At 56.4% G+C, this 10,215-nt stretch overlaps 1 protein-coding gene across 1 annotated transcript in view; it reads left to right on the top strand.

Annotated features, from left to right (window-relative positions):
* CNGB1 (cyclic nucleotide gated channel subunit beta 1) overlaps positions 1 to 10,215 on the top strand; it is a 31,009-nt gene continuing 20,794 nt past the window's right edge. The window contains exons 1-15 of the mRNA XM_038148540.1: positions 1 to 126; positions 209 to 420; positions 2,336 to 2,581; positions 2,829 to 2,886; positions 3,017 to 3,074; positions 3,187 to 3,319; positions 3,555 to 3,597; positions 3,763 to 3,829; positions 3,912 to 3,993; positions 4,403 to 4,439; positions 4,902 to 5,034; positions 5,140 to 5,215; positions 5,766 to 5,802; positions 7,394 to 7,434; positions 9,354 to 9,730. Coding sequence (XP_038004468.1) covers positions 2,492 to 2,581; positions 2,829 to 2,886; positions 3,017 to 3,074; positions 3,187 to 3,319; positions 3,555 to 3,597; positions 3,763 to 3,829; positions 3,912 to 3,993; positions 4,403 to 4,439; positions 4,902 to 5,034; positions 5,140 to 5,215; positions 5,766 to 5,802; positions 7,394 to 7,434; positions 9,354 to 9,730 — 1,232 coding nt within the window. The 5' untranslated portion in view covers positions 1 to 126; positions 209 to 420; positions 2,336 to 2,491. The remainder of the gene's footprint in view (positions 127 to 208; positions 421 to 2,335; positions 2,582 to 2,828; positions 2,887 to 3,016; positions 3,075 to 3,186; positions 3,320 to 3,554; positions 3,598 to 3,762; positions 3,830 to 3,911; positions 3,994 to 4,402; positions 4,440 to 4,901; positions 5,035 to 5,139; positions 5,216 to 5,765; positions 5,803 to 7,393; positions 7,435 to 9,353; positions 9,731 to 10,215) is intronic.

The following is a 10,215-nucleotide window of genomic DNA, read 5'->3' as shown; positions in this document are numbered from 1 at the left end:
GGAGCACCCTTGGCACATCACCCTGTGTCACCCCACGGGGTTCAAGCAGCTCCACTGCTGCTCCTGTGCACATCCCTGCACCCCCTGTGCATGGGTGAGACGCCTGCCTTCCCCACGGCGCTGCCGGTGAGTGCCTGGGGTAGCTTTGGTGGCACCAGGGATTTTGAGGGTGCTCAGACCTGTTTGATTTTGGGGTTTTTTTTTGCAGCACCCTGCACCAAAGCCAGGCAGGCTGCAGGAAGCCGGGGCACTCAGGACAGCTGGGTGCCAGTAATCCCATTTGCAGCAGCACAGGGCTAATCCTCGCAGAGCCCTGAGCCGATTGGGGTGGGCTGGGGAGGCACTGGCGAGCTGCAGGGGCCAAGGGAGCCCACGCGTCCCAGGGTGGCTTCCCAGGGAGGCAGCGCTGAGCCCGCGGGGGTAAGTGGCAGCGATGGGGGCGAGGGACGCGGCTGGGAGCTTGGCAGGGCCACCTCTCCCATCACAGGGGGGTTTGGTGATCCGAAACAGCCGGGGGATGAGCTGGGCTGGTCCGTCGGGAGTGATGCTGGGAGGGATGGGTGATGTGGAGGTTTGATCAGCTGCTGGAGGAGAAGGAAAGGCCACGGTGCTCCCTGCTCCAAGTGAGGCTGTGGGTCTGTGCCCTTCTTGCTCTTAGAAATGAGACTGAGGGCTTTTGCTGGCTGGCAAAAGGAGCTGCCAGAACAGGTGGTGGCACCGCTGGGTGCCTGCAATGCAGCAGGGTGCATAAGGCTGCCAACTCTTTAATGTCATTGAAGGCAAATCCTGCCTACTTATTGCTGTTTCTTTCAGCAGCTAGTTTTGTGGGGACCCACAAATGTTTCTGCCCATTTCTTGTTCAGATCTTGCAGAGGAACAGCCTCTGTCCTCCACTTTCTTTCTCAGACCAAGGACAGGGATATGGTCCAGGCTTTTGCAGCTGCACAAGCTCATGGGCTCATGTCAGGAGCCCTTGGCTGACAAGGGGGGCTCACTACATCCTCAGGGGGCTTTCTCCAGGATCGTTTGGGCTCAGTTGTGTACATGGACCCTGGGCTTCTTTGGGTCCTGTGAGAGTGCCAAAGCATGGGTGGAAATGCCTCTGCTGCAGGCACTGGCAGCTTTTCCTTGCTGTTCCCAGGGATTTCACAGCTCCTTGATCTCTTGTACCCAGTGAGCGATACAAGGTAATTTAATTGGTTTCTGGCTGTCAGGCCTCAGGAGGTGTTGTACAGCCGCTCTGTCCAGCTGTGGGGTGTGGGGGTCTCTGGGAGAGTGCATGGAGGTGCAGGCAAGCAAAGGGTTGAGGGCACACATCACCCTTCCTGCAAACCCCAGCCTAGACTTAAGGAGCCAGGCTTTGGAGAGCCCCCAGTGAGGCATCTCAAGGGAGCTGAAGATGTCCTGCATGCCTGAAAGCTGCATGAGGGGTTAATTCAAAGAGCCCAGTGCTGAGCAGCTTCCAGCCTCTACCTGCTGCGTGTGGAACTGGGATTGAAACTCCTGTGCAGTCTCCTGGCCGGGCTGGAAGGAGCTCAGGGATCTGCTTCCTTTTGTCCTTCACAGATGTCACCTGGGGGCTGTCTGAGGTGCTCCTGAGCCCTTCATTTTGGGCAGAGTGGGGTATCTTTAGAGGGGCATTTTGGGCAGAGCACAGCCCTTCAGAGGGGCAACAGCAAGTGACACCCCCAGTCTGAGCTGGATGAGAGCCCCCAGCTCTTGTTCAGTACCTGAGAAGGGGAATGTGCAGCATCACTTGGCTCTGTATCCCAGCCTGGAGCTGCTTCACAAAGGGAAGGAAAGGTTCCAAAAAGACCAAGCAGCCAAAACTTAGACAGCTGAATCCCTGCTCTGCAACACCTCACTTTTACCTGCCCTATCAACATCACAGCAGCCAGTGCTGGATGCCTTTGCTGCCCTTGCCACAGCCCCCAGCAGGTTCCTGCCCCAGCAGCCACCACGTCCCTGGGCTGTGGCTGGAAGGTGGTGGAGAGGCGTTGTTTTGTAGGGGCAGAAAGAGGGAATATGTGTGTTGTGACATGAACTTCCTCATAAGAAATTCTGTTCAAATTACTGTTCAGCTTCCCTCAAATGAAAAATGATGGGGAGAGTAGAGCACCCTGAGCAGAGCATCACAGCTTCTGTGATCTATCTGCAATGGCTTCCTAGTCAGGACAGGTGTGAAAATAGAACATCTAACTGAGGAGCTGCCTTTGGGAAAAGCAAGTTTAACTGAGATGGTGAGAATAAAATAGAGTGTTTATTTTGCTCACAAAAGCAGTGAGGGATAAGGGGTTTGCTCTGGCTGTGCTGCAGTGCCGTGTTTCCCCAGCAGGACCTGGAAAAGGAAGGACACCAAGGACCTTCTTGAGCTGCTCAAGAGCCAGCCCAGTGAGCAGCTGGTGCAGCTGGTGTTCCCTGGGCAGTGTGCACCCCTGCTGCTGGGCTCCTGCCAGCTGGAGACCCCTGGGCACTGCCCGCAGCCAGCGGGATGATGGGCTGGATTGACCGCGTGGTGCCCCAGCCCCCGGTGCCCCATGTGACAGAGGAGACCCCTGTGAGGGAGCTGCAGCCAGCCAAGGTGAGCAGGGAGCCAGCCTGGGGGTGATAGGGACACCATGAGCACGGTGAGAGGTGCCTGCTGCCTCTGCATCCACCCCCAGCACTGCAGCACCCCCAGGAGGGAAGGGGGCCGGGATGCATTCCTACTCTGAGCTGCTGGGAAGCAGCAGGAGGATGGGGAGTCCCTGGGGTTTGCAGCCACCTTTGAACCGGGACAGTGTCCCCTGTGCCTCATTTTCTGACACCTCCTGCCTTTTGTCCTGAAGGCACCAACAGGAAAGGCCAGTGGCCCCACAGATGCTGCTGAGAGGGCACGCACTGAAGGTAAGCCCCACACTGGCTCAGGCTGCACATCAGTGTTCCTTTACCCTCCTGTCCCACTCCTGCCTGGCCTCCTGGGAGCTGCCAGAGTGGTGATAGGAGCTTGCCTTATTTTCCCCTGCTGCTATTGAAGAAACAGAAAAGAAAGTGACCTTTGTGGTTTCTGAGGACTCGAGTTCTGTGTTTGACAGGTACGGCTCCTGCGCCCTTTGTGCAGCATGATTTGCTTGGGATTTTGCTTTTTGTTGGGGGCTGGATGCCTTGGATGGCATTCCCAGCTTGACTCACACCTTTCCCTGGCAGTGTGGGGAGCAGTGTGCTCTCCTGGATCTCCCATGGGCTGGAGAAGGTGATTCCCCAGCCAGTCCCAGCCCCAGCCCCAGGGCTGCAGGCACTCGGGAAGAGCTTTGAGACAAGCATTGACATTGCTGATGAGGTAGGAGACAGATCTGGGAAATGGTTTGGTATATTTCAGCTTGTGCCTCTTTTTACCTTTTCTTCTTTTTTCCTTCTTATCACTCTCCTGGTGCTAACTGGGAGCACTAAACCTGCCCTACATGGGCTTTTACTTCCATCCATCCCTGGGGAAGGGGCAGGTTTCCCTCCCCACTCAGTGGAGTGGTCCCTCTCTCGGGCTGCCAGGTTTTCAGACAATATGTTTGGCTTTTCAGACAGAGGTCCAAGTCCTTGGGGATGAGGATGACGATGGTCTGGGTAAGGAGAGCTGGAAGTTTGTAGTTTGCAGCATCCTGGGACTCCCACATCCCACCTCCCTGGCTGGTGACGCCAGCACTTTTGTCCCCTTGAGGTGGCTCATGGGGGCACCTGAAGCTCCCAGCAGTGCAGATTCCCCATGCCCACAGCAGTGCTCTCTTGCAGAGATAACTCCCTTCGATGCCGAGGAGGACGTCTCCGAGGACGAGCCGGAGAGCGTCCCGGAGGAGTGGTGGGTGCCCAGCCAGGCTGGGGGGATGCGGGAGGGCAGGGGGCGCAGGATGAGCTCCCCGAGCGCGGCGCTCTCCCCGCAGGGCAGGAAAACGGGTGCTCAGCTGGCTGTCACAGGGCTTCGAGAGGATTTTGCCGCAGCCAGAGGGGATGAAAAAGCCGGAGGTGAGCGCTGCCTAGCTGGGGAAGAGCGGGGGCTGCCGGACAGAGGTGAGAGTGGGGCGAGCTCCCTGCCTTCATCCTCCTGCGCACCGCAGCTGGGACCCTGGGGAGGAAAACCCAAGGGAATTCCGCAGAGCAAAAAGAGACCTCTGGGTGCTGTCGCGGTGTTCCTCCACCCTGGTGCAGGGGGGACCCTTCCTTTGGGACTGCCGGGCTGGTGTCAGCCGCGCTGGTGTCCGGGTTAGCTGCTTGTTGTCACGGCAGTGGGGCTGAAACCAGGGCGGGTGTGTGGGGCTGAGCATGTGGGGCTGAGCATGTGGCTGCTCCTGCGCTGGGGACATGTCCACCTGGGATGGCCTGAGGCCGCAGGCAGTGCTTTGCCACGTCCATCCGTCCTTCTGTCCCTCTGCAGACAGAGCCCAAGGAAAGGAGCGAAGGTGCGGTGGAAGGTGAGCGATCCCACCCGCGTCCCTCGGCCGGGCCGGGCCGGGCCGGGCCGGGCTGGGCTGGGCCGGGCTGGGCTGGGTCGGGCCGGGCTGGACCGGGCTGGGCCGGGCTGGGCCGGGCTGGGCCGGGCCGGGCTGGGCCGGGCTGGGCCGGGCTGGGCTGGGCCGGGCCGGGCCGGGCTGGGTCGGGCCGGGCTGGACTGGGCTGAACTGGGCTTCCCTCGTCTCCATAGCCAGGATTCCCTCTGTGCCGAGAGGGGTGGGGACACGGGTCCCAGAGGTGGGGACACAGGTCCTGCCATCGCGGCACAGCCCCTACCCAGCTTCTGTCCCCGTTGCCCGTGTCCTCGGCCCAGGCCGGCTGCCAGGGAAGCCCCCGAAGCCCGTCCCTCTGCGGGAGGCACTTCCCAACGATTTATGACAGCTCCGTTGCCAATCCTCCTTCTTTCGAATAAACCTGAGCAGGCACAGAAGGGACTAAAACCCAGGCGAAGTCAAAATCCAGCGTCCCGGCGGCAGCGCAGGCAGCAGCAGCCCAGGGCCAGCCGCAGCCGGGGGCCGCCCTGAGCCCCCAGCCCGGGGCTGTGGATGGCGCCAGGTAACCACGGTGGCACCTTCTGCCCGGCTCCGGTGGCCACGGGGACGGCTAATGCCGGAGCAAAGGCTCTGGCTGCCAGTTCTAGCAGGGGTTTCTTGTCTCCAGGATGTTCAGCTGGTTTGTCCAGGGGCTGGAGAAGGTGATGCCGCAGCCGGTGACCAGGGAGAAGCAGGACACACAGGTAGGCTGTCTGATGGACAGGGAAGGAGCATGCAAATACCACATCCCTGACGAGCAGGATGTCCCCTGCCCTGCAGATGCCCCTAGATCAGTGCTGGGACCTGCTGTGGTTTGGGCTGTCACCAAGTTCTGTCAAGAGAACAAGTCCCCATGACCTGCTTAGCTGATGAAAGCCAGTGTTTGGCTTCTAAGCAGCAGGAGATCCTGTAGCATGTGCTTTCTTTACTGTTCCCTTGCCTTTCTGTGCAGCACTGGCTGGTGTCCAGGCTCTGGCATCTCATGCAGGTGTGGTCTCAGCTCTGAGGAGAAGCAGCAGCAGATTTACATAGCTCTCCTTTCCTTCCCTGGCCCCCAGGCAAACTCACTTAAGTGCTCCTGCTCTGTACCATTGAGAGTGAGGATGCTCATGCCCATGGCCAAACCATCCAACTTGCCACAAAAATTGGGTATTTAGGGTAAAAGGGCCACCTGTACTGAAAACAGGGCATTGAGGGTAAAAATTAAGGGTTACTGAAAACGAGCGGTGTCTCATGGTTCCCTTCTCTTGACAGGGAGTGACCACAGCAACCTCGAGTCCTGTGGAACAAAGTAAGTGATGGCTCCATTCTTCATGCTGGTTTCACTGCCAAACTTGTTATTGGCTTGGGTTACTGGGAAGAGGGAGCACTGGCAACTTTTATCCCCTGGCGTCCCCTGGGTGCCAGGTCAGGAGCCCCTGGAATCCCCCAGGGAAGCCATGGGAGGTTGTTGACACTTGAGAAGAGGGAGCTGTTGCTGAGCTGTGTTGTGGGCTTGGTAAAACTCAGGCTAAAGGAGTCTCTAAGTGCAGCATCCCACACCCTCAGGTCCTGGGGTTTGAGGTTAGTGCTAATATCAAGGTCTGTCCTGAGCTGTGCTGGAGCTGGAGGGATTTGATCAAAGAATTACAAGGTAATCCAAACCTGCTGCTTTCTTTCTCTCCTTTGGTGTTTGCCAAACCGAGTGTGAGATGTCTAGAAAGGTACCCCAGGAAAACAAAATGCTGGGATTAGATGTCTTAGAATGGAATCTGCATGGTTGTGGGAAAACCTGCAGGGTTCACACTGCTGTGTGCCTGTGGAGGGGGTCAAGCACCAGCTCTGCAGGCAGGGGGGCTTGGCTCCCCACTGCAGCTGCTTTGGGGGATGCTGGACAGAGTGCAGAGCCACAGCTGCCCCTGTGAATGGTCTGGGCAGGGCTACACACCCCTGTGCAAGTGCTGTCCCTTGAAAGGAGTGGCTGGTTGGGCTGTGAGAGCTACAGATTGAGGGACAGTTGAGGCACATGGAAAATGCACACCCCTGGGGATATGCTGGGAAGTTGCTCCCGCAGGCCAACAGCCCCTTGGCAGAACCTGAGAGAGGGAAATCCTGGGGGAAGGCATTTCTCCGTGTGTTTGTACAAATTGGAGGCCTGTGTGCTGCTGTGGACCTCGGAAAGAGGCAAAGCCAGGGATGCCCAGCGTGTGCTGGGCGAGCACAGCCCTGGTGCCCAGCTAGCTTTGGTGCCTTGAGGCATCTCCAGGTCACTTAACCTGCCCAAGGAAGGGAATGATTGAGTCAAACAAGAGATCTGCCCTGGCACCAAACTGCCAGCACACTCATTAATGTTTTCCTTCTCCTTTTGTTTCAGGGGGCAAAGGGGCTTAGCGCCTCTGAAACAAACGGAAAACGAAGACCGTGGCAAAGCAGCCCTTCCCACACCCAAAAGAGACCAACCTGAGGAGAAAGCACAGCTGGGGAGGAAAAGCAAAGGGCAATCTGCTAACGGTGTCTAGCTCCTTCCCAGCTGGGGCAGTGGGGACCCAAGGCTGGCACAGGGACCCAGTCCCAGGGCTGTCCCACTTGGCTCCCTCTTTGCTCTGGGAATTGGAGCTACTGGTTTTGCAGGATGGTGTCTGTGAGGTGGGAGCTATAATTTACAGGATGGTAGAAAAGCATCACTCAGGACACCTCGGTGGCAGAAAGCCTCTTGCTGCAGCCTCACAGCGCTCCTGGCCCTCTCAATGCCCCCACAACATCTGAATATTCACCCCCAGACCCCCAGCTGAAATCTCCAGGCTTCTTTGAGTCAGTTTCTGCCTCTGAGGTGTAATGTTATAAACCTCTTGAAGCTCTTGTCAGCTCCTTGTTGCTTTTCTTCCGTAACTGTTTCCTCCCAGCAAGTGGAAAGGGCTCTGATTTGCAGCAGCAAATCAGGTGGGTGAGGTTAATCTCTAGGTGAATAGGTTGGAGTTAATGGTTAAACATATTTGCCCGGGCTCTTCTTCTAAGAGAACTTACCCCAAACTCTCCTTACCCCCAGCTATGGCTGCTCCCTCCTGAAGCTCTCAGCTCCATGGATGCAGCACTAATTGCAGCAGCAGGAATGTCCTAGCAGGGAGGGGATTCCAGGGGCTGTCTCCAGCCCAGAGGTTGCAGGCAGGCATGGCCAGTGCAGGCACACTGGGCTCAGGGGGTGGGAGCCAGGTTTTGGATACAGATCTTGGAGCAGCAGGCTGGTTTGAGTTGTGGGTGACCTTTGAAGATGATCTGGTCCAACTTCCCTGTCCTGGGCAGGGACATTGTCCATTAGACAAGGTTGCTCCAGGCCTTGTCCAACCTGGCCTTGAACACTTCCAGGAGGGGGCAACCACAGCACACTGTTCCTTCCTTATGTCCAACATTAATATCCCCTCTTTCAGTTTAAAACTGTTGCCCCTTGTCCTTACAGACCTTGGTAAAAAGCCTTTTTCCATATTTTGAATAAGCCTCCTGATGTATTGACAGGCCAGGTTAAGATCTCTCACTCTTGCATTTCTTTAGGACCATCCAGGCAACTCTAACAATGAGTTGTGAGCCAGGAGACCCCTTGAGATCCACCCCCTGTGTTTATAATGATTCTTGCTTGTACCAGGACACAGTTTTAGTATTTACCACATTTTCATATAATGTATCCAAAAGCCATGGTGTGCTTTAAAAGCCATTTCCCTGATTGCTGCCCCGTGTTTTAATTAATGGAGATCCAGAGGGAATGGGCCGAAGGCATTGTGGACACCATGGGGTGGGCAAATAAGCCACAGATATCACACTGCATGGGTTTCCTGCCTTTCTGTAGTTCAGTTTGCACGTTTCCTATTAGCTTTGCTGTGGAAATGTAAGTTTTGCTGTCAGGCAGACCTCAAAATAAACTGGTTTTACAGCGAGCGGATGTGCTTCTTCCTCCTGTTTCTCTGGTGCGAGCCTGACGGGGTAGGATGGGTACCCTGGGACATGGAGAGGGCTCCTCATGGGTCAGACTCCTCACTCTGCAGCTGCCTACAGCCCCCAGTAACCTGCTGTGGGTTTTGCCCCAGTGATGCTGGGAAGTGCTGTGGGATGTTCCATGCCTGGGAGAGTGCTCAGAGCAGGCAGGACATGGTGCTCGAGTGCTGTGATGTGGGCTCTGGGTTGGGTCTTGCAGACCCAGGGCCCTTGGGCTGTGCTAGGACAGAAATTCACAAAGGGGAAAGGCTTTGGACTCTGGTTTGGGTCTTGCAGACCCAGGGCCCTTGGGCTGTGCTAGGACAGAAATTCACAAAGGGGAAAGGCTTTGGGCTTTTCCAGATTGCAAGGAGGGACAAAACATGGCCTGGAGGTGGGCCAGGACACTGCTGGTGGAGGAGGCTACATGTGCAGGGCAGCCAGCACTCATCTGTGTGCAGAGGATTATAGCTTTCACAGCATGGTTTGGGTTGGAAGGTCCCTTAAAGCTAAACCAGTTCCACCCCCTCTGCTGTGCAGGGACATTTTCCACTAGACCAGGTTGCTCAAGGCTTTTTTGGGGTTTTGGCTGTGCTTGGCAGAAAATGGTGAATTTTCTTCCTTCTGGCAAAGGGGCCCAAGGCACCTGGGCTGCCCAGCTCAGGGGTGACGCTGTTGAATCAGGACAGAAAGAAAGATTCCAGTCTTCAGGTGGATCAGAAGGCCCCTCTAATGAAAGTAGTGATTCTTTTACAATGTGACTTGCCAAGGTGATCCTTGTTTGGTCTCAAAGCAGAAACATCTCACACTATTGAACAGCACACTGTGGAGAACCATAACTGTAAACAATGGTTACAGAAAGAGAGATAATAACTGTTTTAATTCTTTTCCTCTAAGATTCCCAGGCTCAGCCTGGGAGAAATTGTCTCTGTTCTTTCTTCGACTGAACTGAGAATATCCACACAGGGGCAGCAGGGCTGCCCAGCTCTGGGCAGGCTGAGAGCTGCTTCAGCACTGCCCCACCGAGCACAGCAAACCTGGCACCTGCCCTGGCCTCTGGAGAATGGGCTGCTGTCCCTCCATCACCTCCCTTTCCCCATTCCTGTTTCAGTTCACGTAGCCCCTGGGGAGCAGGAGGAAACCCATCTCATTGTGGAAGAGATCGATGATGGCCAGATTAACGAAGAGATGACAGCCTGGGCTCACGAGGCTGAGCTGCAGGCAGATGCTCATTCCCTTCCCACCATACAGGAGGAACCTCAGGAAGAAGAATCCAGGTAGGGGAAGGGAGATGCTGTTGATGGCCAGCTCTGTGTGTTCTCCAGCCACCGGTGTGGTGGCCATGGGAGGGGACAAGTCTGTCCCTGAGCATCCATCCTTGTAAATGCTGGTGGTGGAGCTGGCAGCCGAGGTGTGTTTCCAAAAAGGGAGGCATCCCCCAGCAGGACCCAAAAGGTGCTTGATCAAATGTGTTTTTCTTCTGGAGTCTCAGTTTTGGTTGGGGCAGGCAGTGGCAGAGCCATGGGAGCGATGAGTCCCATGTCACAGAGTCACAGTGCCGTGCAGAGGGCAGGTGAGGGAGGCTCTGCTTAGGCTCCTGTGAGTAGAATTTATCCCCAGGGCAAGAGGCCTTGGGCCTTGTTCCCAGCAGAGCGTGCAGCTGGAATGCCATTCCGAGATGGAAGCTGTCTCTGTAGAATTCACCCTTGCTTCTGCCACAGAAACCCCTGCTGGGGTCTGCCCAAGGGCTGGGCAGTGTGTT

This window comes from Motacilla alba, chromosome 11 (genome assembly GCF_015832195.1).
Source record: "Motacilla alba alba isolate MOTALB_02 chromosome 11, Motacilla_alba_V1.0_pri, whole genome shotgun sequence".
In the NCBI taxonomy this organism is placed as follows: Eukaryota; Metazoa; Chordata; class Aves; order Passeriformes; family Motacillidae; genus Motacilla; species Motacilla alba.
The sequence above is the reverse complement of the archived record's forward strand: the minus strand, read 5'-3'. Positions and strand labels throughout refer to the sequence as shown.